This window comes from Quercus lobata, chromosome 9 (genome assembly GCF_001633185.2).
Source record: "Quercus lobata isolate SW786 chromosome 9, ValleyOak3.0 Primary Assembly, whole genome shotgun sequence".
Classification (NCBI taxonomy): domain Eukaryota; kingdom Viridiplantae; phylum Streptophyta; class Magnoliopsida; order Fagales; family Fagaceae; genus Quercus; species Quercus lobata.
The window spans coordinates 9,047,859-9,061,214 of NC_044912.1; the positions used below are offsets into that span (position 1 = coordinate 9,047,859).

At 33.7% G+C, this 13,356-nt stretch overlaps 1 protein-coding gene and 1 long non-coding RNA gene across 2 annotated transcripts; both read left to right on the plus strand.

The window, feature by feature from the left end:
- Positions 1–3,020: 3,020 nt before the first annotated feature.
- On the plus strand, positions 3,021–6,695 carry LOC115959291. Its single transcript, XR_004084821.1, has 3 exons — positions 3,021–3,359; positions 4,894–5,004; positions 6,314–6,695. It is a non-coding gene; the product is annotated as an uncharacterized LOC115959291 (long non-coding RNA).
- Positions 6,696–6,996: 301 nt separating this feature from the next.
- Positions 6,997–13,048, plus strand: LOC115961164 (ultraviolet-B receptor UVR8-like). The gene is made up of 9 exons (XM_031080194.1): positions 6,997–7,001; positions 7,469–7,608; positions 8,479–8,768; positions 8,989–9,201; positions 9,310–9,801; positions 11,093–11,247; positions 11,570–11,695; positions 11,892–11,984; positions 12,085–13,048. The coding sequence occupies exons 1-6, from the start codon at positions 6,997–6,999 to the stop codon at positions 11,096–11,098; spliced, it is 1,146 nt and encodes a 381-aa protein (XP_030936054.1). The 3' UTR covers positions 11,099–11,247; positions 11,570–11,695; positions 11,892–11,984; positions 12,085–13,048.
- The last annotated feature ends 308 nt before the right edge of the window (positions 13,049–13,356 follow it).

Consider the following 13,356-nt stretch of genomic DNA (forward strand, 5'->3'; position numbering starts at 1 on the left):
AGCAACATGATCTTGAGATGGGAGCGTATAACCTCCCATCGTATACCCTTGTGTAGTATATCCTCCCATCGTATACCCTCCCATTGTAGTGCATCCATCATCTAGGGCTGTAAATTGCAAAGCCGTAGTTGTTTCTTGCACCACCTCAGTAGTGTTATCTGCAGGCGCCTCCAAACTTACATACAACTCAGCAGCATTTACTTGGGGCATTTTCTGGATCCTATTAAATATCATCTTTACATGTTTATCTTCTTTGATCGCCATATACCCATAATTTATCCGTTCATGAAGGACTTCTTGTGGGTAACGATAAATAATCTTGATGTCATACCAAGCAGGATTCAATTTCAATTCGTCCATTATTTTCCTCTTCAAATCATTCAACGTCTTCAACTTACGACGGAACATCATGTAGTAGCATTCGATACCCTCCCCTATAAATGGGAATCCGTCAATCCCTTCAGGATTGTGAAGGGGTCCACCGAAGTATACATTTATATCAATATTCTTCAAAGATTGTGAACCTATTAGAGAGCCAAGCCAAGGAAATTTATGTTAGTGACATATTTTATCTCTTTCATTTATGTTCGAATTACAAAACCTTTTCTATCTACTCAAAGTACAAAAATTACAAGGGATCTAAAAGTGAAACAATTGCATATACTCACCCCACATCACATACAAACACACTCAATCATTATAATTTCGTACTCAAACAAATAAAAAAACTAAAAACAAAACTCACCCCCATTACAAATTTTAAACTCAGCTCTAACAAAAATATAAATAAAAATATCATCATTCCAGTGCTACGGAAATTAATGGCATACCCTATTACACTACTATTAATGAAATAACATAGAGCAGGGTTCATCAGACAAAAGAAAAAAGAAAAAAAACACTAATGTGAATATGATCATGATCAATCAAATTAGGCATATCATCTAATTTGAAAATCAAGGCATTAATATACAGTGAAATATACTAGATGTGATATACAAACTCAAATTTTGACTCTGAATCATAAAAATCATACAATAAAAAATCCGTCATGACAGTAAATTTGTTTCGGATCTGCTAATATGTCATCAGCTTTATGTCATCCAGAAAATGGAAAAATGCTAGCTGCTTAATTAGGTGCAACTGGACCGGTGACCCAATTATTTTCATAGCTTTTACTGTATTCAATAATGTCTTTCTCATGGTTGGAATTTCATAAAAGTTGGAGGTTGCACAATTCTTTGAACCTGTTTCTTTTTTGTTTCCTTATGTGTCTATTATTTATATATTTATATAAATATTTAAATATTTAAATATATAGTTGTATAAATATATAAATATAAATATATAGTTGTATAGATATATAAATATAAAAATATATATAGTTGTATAAATATATAAATATAAATATATAAATATAAATATAAATATATAAATATAAATATAAATATATAAATATAAATATATAAATATATATAATTATATATAAATATATAACTATATATATATATAAATATATAAATATATAAATATATATATATATATATATAAATATAAATATAAATCTATAAATCTATATATTTATATTTGCATTTAGTTGTGTAAATATATAAATATAAATATATTTATATAAATATATAGTTGTATAAATATATAAATATATTTCTATAAATATATAAATATAAATATAAAAATATATATATATATATATATATAAATATTTAAACATATAGTTGTATAAAATATAAATATATATACATATTTAAACAACCAACTAATATACATAAGGAGCCTATCATAGGCTTGGGCTTCCAGGCCGGTTACTCAAAAAAAAAAAAAATATTATGAAACAAATATACATATTTAATACAAACAAATATCTTATCAGGAAACAAATATAAATATTTAATACAAACAAATATCTTATTAGGAAACAAATATAAATATTTAATACAAACAAATATTTTATCAAGAAATGGCATGACAAATTCAATACAAGCAACACTTTTTAAAGCAGCTATATACACTAAACAACCAACTAGAGAGTGAGGAGGAGACCCTTACTTGACATGAGGATGAGCAAATATACTGCTGAGATTGTATGAGAGTGAGAGGAGCAATATTTTGCTGCTAATGTATGAGAGTTTATGAGAGTTGTATGATGTTTTGTGAGAGTTGTTGAGAGAGGTTCTGTGATAGAAGTTGCTGAAGGTGTGAGAGTTATGTGAGAGTTTTTTTTTTCTGACCAATCACCCAAAAAACAAAACACGCATATGACCAATGCCAAAACAGTGCTGCTCAGACTTTGCACATTCAAAATAGACATAAAAATGGGCATGACATGACCAATGCATAGCTGGTCAGATATTCTGCACGCCCAAAGACTTTTTCTTTATAAGATTGCACATTCAAAATAAAACATAAAAGACACCAATGCCTGGCTGGTCAGATATTCTCTGCGCCCAACAGACATGACCAATGCTTGGCTGGTATTCTGCACGCCCAAAGACTTTCTTCATAAGCTTTTAGACAAACATTGCACATTCAAAATAAAACATAAAGACATGACCAATGCCTGGCTGGTCAGATATTCTCTGCGCCCAACAGACATGACCAATGCCTGGCTGGTTAGTACTCTGCGCGCGCCCAAAAAGAAACCAAGACGCGTGAAATTTTGAAAGTGTAAAAATCGACTGTCTGAGACTCGGTTTAACCTTTAGGAAACCGAGTCTCATAGACTCGATTTGTACGTGGACAACACGTAGAAATCGAGTCTCATAGACTCGATTTCGACGTGGAGTACACGCGGAAATCGAGTCTCAGACACTCGATTTCTTCGTGTACTCCACGTGAAATTTTCGCATGTTAACCCAGGTAAACCGAGGCTTAGAGGGTCGATTTAGAGGCCCTAAATCGACCCTCTAAGGCTCGAGTTGTTACAACCACAAATTGTTTGGAAACGGGTCCAACTAACTGAATAGTTAGTTTTTTAATGCTAGTTTCCTACAATCTCCGAGTTTGAGAAACAGAGGGAGAATCTTAGAAACAGAGAGAGAGAGAGAGAGAGAGAGAGAGAGTCGCCAATTGCGTCAAGCCGTAAGACAGTCTAGGCCCAATCTTAAAGACCGACTTCAATCTTTGTTTTTAGAGATTCCGATCAAGAAAGAAGAGAACCGTCCCTCAGTTCCTCTCAAAAAATCTTTGTTTCCAGTTACGCCAAAACGACCTTTTTGATTTTCGATTTTTCCAGAAAAAGAAGCAGAAGGAGTATGCTAGACTTAGACCACCGGAACCGGCACTGGTAATCTAAAGGTGCACGCAGGATTTGAGATACGGACATAGAGAGAGAACTACCACGGGTAAGGGTTTTTTTTTGGATCTGGGTATGAAATATGAATTAGTTTTGAGAAATTTGGTTGGATTGATTTTTATTTAGGTATTTGGGTTGCATTAGGTTTTGATTTGATTTTTTGATTCGTTTTAGTTTCTCAGTATACTAAAAACTTTTGGGAGTATTTGGATTCAATTAATTTTGTGTTTGATTTTGGTTTAGTTTTAGGGTATTTACAATTGGCTTTGGATAATCAAGGTTTAGAGGCCAAAAGTCCGAGAACGGTAGAGAGAGAGTTGGTTAGTCACAGAGTGTAGAGAGATCAACCGATTGGATTTTTTTTGGACGAAGAGGAAGAATAAACGTTAGACTGTTAAGTTAATGCGCCATAGATTGAGAAAGGGGCACCACCACAAGTTCTATCATCACCGTAAGCCTCCACCCACTATCAGACTACCGGAATCGCTTCCGGTAAAGTTTTGCTTTAAACTAAAAAATTAAGGGTTTTTGGTTTTAATTTGGAGAATCAATTGGGGGTTAATTATGATTTAGATTAGTATTTTGGGTAAGGTTTGGTTTTGATTAAGGGATTTTGGTTAGAAGAAGTTTCGTTTTTGGGGTATTTGGCTTGGCTCAATGTTTTGGGTATTTAGAATCGATTTTGAATATTTGGGTTGCTTTGATTTTGAGTTCACATAAAATGAAGATTTGCTTTGTTACTCAAAGCACAAACCTTTGAGTAATCAAAACTACACTAAAGTTTTATTTTAAATTTTAAAGTTTTTGCATTTGTTGTTTCTAAATGGTCCCTTTTTTAAAGCCATTGGAACTATGCAGATTAATCTTGAACCACTGTAAGTTTTGTTAAGAATGTACCTTCATTTGAAATTGAAATTGAAGTGGTAATTCTGGATCTAACTCTATCCAAGTTGTGTATATATATATATATATATATATATATGTATATGTAAAGTCCAGTATTAACAAATTTGTTTTAATTTCCTATTTTGGTAGTTAACTTGGGACTGTTTTCAATTGACAAGTATAACAATAACAAATTTGTTATTTGTTCTTTATGAAATGTATACATGTTGCTTGTGATTTTTATGTTGTAGAAGCTTATTTTATTTGCTGCAATTGACTATAGCTGTTATATTGTAAAACTTAAAATGATTTCTCTTTTGGCAAAAATTGTTAAATTACCTAAAGATTATAATATATGCCAGATATAATTGGCCAATATAGTTTGCTTCTGCATTTGTTAATTTTTTTAATGCTTAAATGATCAAAGATTGTAATACATTACAAATTATTGAAGGAGGCATTAACTTTCACTCAGACAATTTTTAGGTCTATTACCATTCTACAACACTACCTTAATGTATGAATAAATGTAATCCTTCGCCAAGCCAATTGTGGGATTTATTACTTATCCTACCATGTGCACCAAACGTGCTAACCTTTGTTGTTTAGCATTTGATATCAGTAATGTGCTTGAAATGTATTTTTTTGGCTTTGGATTATTTAAAAGATATGTAACTTAAATCTATCTTAATATATAGAGATAAAAGCAGAAGCCTTTTCCTGCAATTAAGGTCGTTGCAACATGTAGAAAGCATTTGGCAAGGGAAAGTGCTCACTTGGTTTTAAACAAAGCTCTCTCTCAATGCAAGGTGAATTTTTTTTTTTTTTTATTATATAAATTTTTAGAAGAAAAACCAAAATCTTGCGATAACTATGATTTATGTTTGGCAGTTTGGGTACTTGCTTTGTTCTGGTTTAGGCATTTTGGTTAGATTTCTATCTCCCTCTCTCTATGCTTTACCATTAGAATAGATCACATCTCTTTGACTCACCAAACCCACCCTTCATCAAAGCCCTCCTGATTGCAAAGCTTAATAGAAAACATTTTTAGCTAAAGTCCAGTATTTCTTTTTTTCTTGGTTTGGATGAAATCAGATTTTTTTGGTTGCCAAAGTTTAAGATAACTTGGCTGTTTTTTTTTTTTTAAGGAATTACACTCTTTTTAGACAAAGATACATATATTTATTGAAGTTGGTATGATCTCAAGTTATGGTTATGACTCATATTTTTGTACTTAACTTGGGACTGTTTTCAATTGACAAGTGGAACATTAACAAATTTGTTCTTTGTTCTTTGTGAGATGTATACATGTTGATTGTGATTTTTAAGTTGCAGAAGCCATTAAGTAGGAAAGAATCCTTAAAATTGCTTCTAATATTGCTGCATTTGGATGATTTAAAATTTATATAGGCATGGCTTTATGTAAAAACTTGTGATGTTTTTTTGCTACTTTTGCGTGTTTGAGCTTTTGACATTTGATTTTTTGAGTGAATGATCATGGAATTTTTCTCCTTAGTCTATGTGTGTGTGTTTAATTGTAATATATGTGTTCCAATTTTGGTATTATTCAATTGTAATATATGGGCATTGCATTTTGTTAATCTTATAGGAGTCTAACACTAATCATCTTGAATGCCATTTGATTTTTTGGTACATGTTAGTCTATTGGTTAAATATTTTCGTATTTTTAGCTTCTATTGAGAGATGATGTCTTTAGGAAATGTCTTTGAAATTCCTATCCACAATCTATATTGTTCTGAGTTAGTTATTTTTTAAAGATGATGCTTATTCCTAAATCAGTTTATGATTCTTGATATGCAGATTATTTACAAATAGAATGTGCTATATATATATTTATATATATATTATTCCAAATGCTTGCTGAACATTGAATTTACATTTTAAATTAGATTAGTGTTGGTCCCATGAGCATTCAACATTATAGGTTTTTTTTTTTTTTTTTTTTTTTTGCTTATACCCAAAATTTTGTACATGCATGTGTTTGCTGCACCCATACCCAGTTAGTGACAAATATATTGAATGATTTATGTTAATAATAATCCTTTGAAGTTTATAGAGTGCACCATTCTCTAATTTATGTTGATGTTACTTTGTTAGGTCTTAATTGCTATTAAGAGCTGGAGAGTAGTTGAGAAACTGCTAGAGACAAATAAGAAAATGGCTATTAATGAAGTTGAGAAGAGGGCAAAAAATGTCAATATTCTTATGCACCAAGAAATTTATGGAAAAGAATTGCGCTAAAAAGCATCAAGTAGATGTACGTGGCTTAGGAAAGGGATCAGGTAGCTGCATATCTCTCTATGAGATTTCATAAATGTAACTTTGATTAAGTGCTATCATCTTTTATTTTTTTATAGGGTGGTACAGTGATTGGTATTGATAAAACTCTACAATATAAGTTTTTCAAGAGTATTGGTTTTTTTTCCCCTGCCCTATGACATATCTTTTGTCCAGTTTTTGTATTCTTGAAATTAATTGTCCTTTGTGTAGTTTAAATTGGATAGTTATAGTAAGAATCCTGTAATCGTTATAAATATAGTTTGTATAATTGAGGTTCTTTGTATTTTCCTTATTTAGTATGTCTCCATTTGACCATATTTAATGCATAAACAGACCAATTTTAAGGGAGTTTCTAATCATTTAAAATAATAATAATAAAGAAAAATAAATATAAGATGGAAGGTTTCTTTTTTCTTTTAAAAAAATCAGTATACTTCTTTTAATTGTCTATGGAATTATCATAATATTTTTATGATATCATGATAATGTTTGATTGGCTAATGGAGTTAGCACAAAATTTTTGTATCATGATCATGTTATTAGAGTTTGATAGACAATACAAATATTCTACTAATAGAATTTCATTATGAATTTACATATTTTTCTGTGAATAATAAATAAAATTTGCCCGCGCATTGCGCGGGTCATGCACTAGTTTATATAATCTCTGATTCTCATATGCATGTTTGTGTAGGAATAGCAAAAGAATATGATCATGGGTGTAATTTGTGTGTTGCATCCATTAACTTTAGTTTTCACTCATAAGCTACTGAGGCACAAACAGAGTGAAAGCCCATTCTTACCTTTATGCTCAGATTTAAGTGCTTTTGGATGAAGTACAAGTTGAATTCCTGTATTTTTTTTATTTGTGAAAATGGATGATCTCACTTGCAAAATTCCTTCTTTCAGCTAATATGCTTTTTGTGAATTGTCAATCAGATGCAACTTATGATATTAATATATTCTTTGCAGTGGTCAAGCTGCAATTATCACGCCCCGTAAGGTGACTTCTGGTTTAGGGTCCCGTCGGGTGAAGGCAATTGCAGCAGCTAAACATCACACTGTTGTCGCCACAGAGGGTGGGGAAGTATTCACTTGGGGATCCAACAGAGGTAAATGATAAGGGAATTTAGTTGTATATTTCATAGAATTGTCAACCAGATGATATTGTGTGCCATTGTCAAATACTTATCTATATCTACTCACTTATTGGTTAGCTAATGCGAAAGAGGCCTGCCTGTTAGTGTTGTAGATGACCATGCTTGAGATATGGCTACGTGCATGTTATTGGAATGTCTGGCAGGAAAAATATTTATTATTACTATTATTTTGGATACTGTATTCATGACTAAGACACAGTCAAGACATAGTCTTAACACGGTGAAAAAAAAAAAAACTGAAAAAAAGAGAGAGAAAACATTTGGCTTTTTGACAACCTGATAATCAGAGTTGTCGATAGAGCGTTTAGGGGTCTCAACAATGTCACTCTCTGGAAAACACGATGATTCTCTAGGCTCTAGTTCCTCTCTCTCTCTCTCTCTCTCTCTCTCGGCTTTCATCCTGTTACGGCAGCTTCAATCTTAGACTCTCAAACCCTCTTTCTCATTCTCATTCTCAATCTGTTCTCTCTTTTGTTTTCTCTTTTTTGTTTATTTATTTTTTACTTTTGTTTACTTAAAAAGTCTCTCAGCCAAACATATATCTTTTTATTTGTTTTAACATTTCAATGGTAGTTACTTATTACTGAAAGCTAAATATGCTTAGAAATATATAAAACAGACCTAAAAATGTATATTCTTTTAATTAGTTTCTTTTCACCTGTTGTGTTGTGTCCTGGTTTTTCAAGAATTGTTGCGTCGTGTCCTGTTACAGTCCATGCTTTAAAAATAAAGTAATGATACAGTAGAATGATAAAGATGTCACTTCTAGCTGTTTTTGTGTTTCCTTTTATTATTTGACTTGTTTCATCTATTGTTGTGCAGAGGGTCAGCTTGGCTACCCTTCAGTGGATACGCAACCCACACCTCGCAGAGTGAGTTCCTTGAGGTCAAAATTTTTTTCTGTAGCTGCAGCAAACAAACATACTGCTGTAGTTTCTGAGACTGGTGAAGTTTTCACATGGGGATGCAACAGGGAGGGTCAGCTTGGTTATGGCACGTCTAACTCAGCATCAAATTACACACCAAGAGTGGTTGAATACTTGAAAGGCAAGGTTTTCTCTAGGGTAGCAGCTGCAAAATACCACACGGTTGTTTTAGGAGCTGATGGCGAGGTAATTTTTAGCAGATTTATATTGTTATAAGACTTCTTAACTCAAAAAAACTCTTAATCCCAGCTACTTTAGCTTGAGTTCAGTTTTCTTTTTCTATTCACCTTTCACTAGTGTCAGGTCCTTGTTGTATTGTTGTAATTTTTTTTTATTTGGGTTGGTTATGCAAATACCTTTCTGCTGTTCTGCTCTTACTTTTCCAAACCTTACATATCTGGGGCAGGTATGCACTTGGGGTCATCGACTTGTTACTCCTAGACGTGTAGTTATCGCTAGAAACTTGAAGAAAGGTGGAACTACCATTTTGAAGTTTCATCGTATGGAACAGCTTCATGTGGTAGCCGTTGCTGCAGGGATGGTGCACAGTGTGGCTCTTACTGATGATGGTGCTATATTTTATTGGGTCTCCTCAGATCCTGATCTCAGATGTCAGCAGGTTTTATTTGATAGCTCAGTGCCTCTGATGACTTTGTCCTATCTTCCTAAGTGAAACATGTTATTTACTTGTAATCTATTTTTTTTTTTTTTTTTCCATTTTTTGTAGTTATATTCGCTATGTGGAAGAAATTTGGTGAGTATTTCTGCAGGAAAGTACTGGATTGCTGCAATTACAGCAACAGGTGATGTTTACATGTGGGATGGGAAGAAAGGTAAGGATAAGCTGCCCGTTGCATCTCGGTTGCATGGTGTAAAGAGGGCTACTTCAGTTTCAGTAGGTGAAACACATTTATTGATTGTTGGTTCTTTGTATCATCCTGTCTATCCTCCCAATGTGGCTGGAAATCCTCAGAAGCTCAAGCTGAATGTCAGGGACGAGCCAGAGGAGTTTGATGAAGATTTTATGTTTAATGATCTGGAGTCCATTAATCTGTTATCCACCGTACAAAAGGATGACTGTGGGCATAGGCCCATACCAAGCTTAAAAAGTCTTTGTGAAAAAGTGGCAGCGGAATGTCTAGTGGAGCCACAGAATGCTATACAACTGCTTGAGATTGCAGATTCACTGGAAGCAAATGATCTGAGGAAGCACTGTGAGGTATACTCACTTATGTACTGCCTAATTTGGTAGAATTTTATAAATGTTATAATTAGATTTTATTATTATTATTTATTGGTAAGTTACACACATGCTCAGTGGCTCTTGAACCAATAACCTCACTCTCCATCCCATTATTGTGGGAGAAGTGCCAGTTGAGATATAGCTCACTGGTGTTATAATAAGCTTCAAATGTACTTGTTTTATTTCTGTCTATGTCGCTCCGAAGTCCACAATTTGTTGGTTTTTTCTTACAGTGACCATAAACAATCAATAATCCCTCCTCTCATATCTCAAGCATTGCTTTGTAGGTTTTTCAATTCCATTTCCATATGCTACTTTAGACCTCCTGGCCAAACTATTTTTGGGAAGTCTGTTCTTGTTCTAAATATTGTAATAAATCAATCTTTTTTGGTTCATTATTTCCCGTATTTCATGTCATTTTTCCTTTTTTGGGACAAACAAGGAATTGTTGGTATCAAGTTGGTCATCGGACTTACCCAAATTAAAAATAAAATTAGTTGGTCACCTGGATACACCCGCTTTGGATGTAATGTTCATTATGGGGTAGGCCTGGGAAAGTTTTTTTTTGGAGGACAGCCTATTCTGCGATTCTGTTTGCCAAACTCATTGTAGGAAACTGCTAATGAAGGGACAGCCTATGAACGGTTTGCTAAACTCATTGCGATTCCGATGAGTAATGCTAGGAAAGATTTGTTTTCCTGGTAATTGGTTGTCCTCTATGTTATTGAAATGAAAGTAAGTGGTGTCGAGGTTTCTCTGTTCTGGTTTCTATATGGAAGGGCCACAATACTTCATGTCTAATGACTTTGCAAAATTTGTATTTCATACAGTAGGCCACCATTAGGATACTATAGCATTGGAGAACCTCAACGGTTCCATTGTCAGAAAGATTTATACAATTTTTTTTTTTTTTTTTTTTTAACCATCATAACTTGCTGAACAGAAATATGCTTTATATATATTTGTTGCTTCAGCTCTTAGTTGCACCACTTGTTTTGGTGATGCATAAGGGTATCATTCACTGTCCAATTTAAGTTTGAAAGCAAAACAACGTTCCTGTTATAATATTGTTCGGATTATCCAATATGATCTAATATGATAGATTTTAGCTAAGCAATGATTAGCCTTAAATGGGATATCAAATTGGACTCTGCAGTTGATAAGACATGGTTCTGTTTCAAACCTAAAATAGAAATGTTAAGGTTAAAATTTTGTCCAGAACAATTTTTAGTTTTCTTCCTAATGAGCTCAAAGAACTTTTATGCAGATCTGAGCCCTCAAGCCTCCACCCTCCTGCCTGACATTGTTGAAATAGGTCCTCTGCCAAGCTTTATATGAGAAGATGAGGAGTCACACTATGCTTTTTATATCCTAACTCGCCTTGGACTGCAATATAAGTGCTCAAGTAGTTCTAAGATTCAGGTATGTCCAGTAATTTGAGTAAGTCTGGTACTTTGTTATTTGCTTTGCTGAATTGACTGTCACTTTAGTATCATCTATATTTTATTGTCCACAACAACTATAAATGGTTTGAGGTCTGTAAAGTGTATTTTCCTTTAATCTCTTGAGTACCTGGATATTTATTTGGTAGTGTAAGTTTAAACGTATGTAAATCTCGTAAGTGATAGAAAATGTTCATCACACAGTTGCTAACATATATAACTATTCCTGTTGGCAAGCTACGTAGAAGATGAACAAGCTTTTGGAAATCTCTGACCTATGTACATTCAATTTGTTGTTCCAGTATATGTTTGCAAACCACGAATCCAATTCACAACATGCAAGTCCAGGCAAAGCTTCTTTGAGGTTACAGTTGATCAATCAGCGTGCAGATTTCTCCTTTGCTTTATTTTCAGGCAGTTTGGCAAATGTGTGTTCATGATTCTTTGTTCTGTTCATATGCTTTATAGATATTCCAATCATTTTTTGTTTCAAACTTTACTTATAACATACTATAGTTCTGAAGGGTTTATAGATCCTATATATTGTACTACTACTATTTAACCTAATAATGTAGATTATTCTACCATCTAGACTAATTGTAATTACATAACTGAGTATTGCAGCAGAAACTGGTGGCAGTTTCAAATTTCATATCATTTGACAATCCTAAAGCACCACTATATCCATGCCTTGCTCAGGGAAAGTCTTGGAATGAGGTAAGTTTATCTTAATTTATGGTTCCTTGTGAAGTCTTCCTTGTTTGGTTTTTTTCCCTCTATCATCTTTGGTTATGACTCTGATTCATATTTTTGGCAGGTGTTTTCCCAGTAATTTTGATCCCATATTTGTTCCTCAAGATAAAGATGTGTCTAATTGTGTAGGTTCTGCTGAGCTGCATCATAGCCCTTCAATTGTTGAATTTGATGAGATATCATCACAAATATCTTGTTGTGACGTTCAGTCTTTGAGTGAATTGTCAATCCCCAAGAGTCCTCCTGCTTTACTAAAAGGCAGCGTAACAACTTTAAACATGGATGTACTTGAGCAGACAGTGTTGCATGTTCAAAATCAGCTTCTTACCCATCTTGAATCAATGAATACGCTGGGATACGAGTCCATGACATAGATGGTGGAGTCTACTTTTATTGTTTTGGATCGTCTATTAGTTAATTATACACCTTTTCAAGAGCGTGTGAAGGAGTTCATTGCCTGTGCATCCTCATTTGCTGATATAGAGCAGTCTATCAACAACAAATGTTCTTTTCAAGATTTGCTGGAGCGGTTACATAGTGAGAAAGTAAGGTATGATGATATTTTTCGCATCCACAACAAAATAATGACTGCATTTACAGACTCCAATCATCGTCTTCAGTCACTTCGTGAAGAGGCTTCCTGTGTCAAAGAGTTGCTTCTCCAAATTGGGAATCAGTTGTCAAGTTGTGAGGCTGAGACTAAGGAGCTAGAGACTCATGTAGGTGAGGTTTCTAGGGATATGTTGGAGTCTCAAAAGAGTTTGCAGACTGCATCTCAGGAAGCAGAAGAGGCAACAAAATTTTGTCATCAAAGGGAGCAAAAGCGTAATGCTGCCAAGGCAACCTTAGAGAAGCCATGAGTTAAGCTTCAGCAGTGATTGTATATTAAGGTATTCTCAATGTGAAATACAACAATGATGTTTATATATGTAGATTATGCTGGATGATAGTGTAGATTGATGTGTCTCCTTAGTCCTTTCCCCCTTTTCTCTTTCAAAGTAGAAGTGCTAACCAACTTTTTGCAAGCTTGGTAACTGAATATAGCTCAAGAAATAATTTGTTCTAAATTACTCGCTTATACACGCATGCAAACCATTCTCTGACCTATGCTTTTGGTCTTGTTTGAACTTTGAACACAATGATTGTATATAGCTGTTTCCATTAGCCCCTGCATTACTCAACACTTCGGTAATATACCTACTTATCAAGCAGTGATGAAGGGTCGTTACTTACAGGATTCATCTTTTTCTGATAGAGATGTATTGAATAGAAAGAAAATGCTTAATTGAATAGCCCCCCTTTTTTTGTGAATTTGGATGCTGGATTGCAGTGCATA

Coding starts and splice junctions, on each gene's coding strand:
- LOC115961164 (XM_031080194.1), top strand. Junction 7,609..8,478: donor CACTTGGGGATCCAACAGAG/GTAAATGATAAG, acceptor ATTGTTGTGCAG/AGGGTCAGCTTGGCTACCCT. Junction 8,769..8,988: donor TTTTAGGAGCTGATGGCGAG/GTAATTTTTAGC, acceptor TATCTGGGGCAG/GTATGCACTTGGGGTCATCG.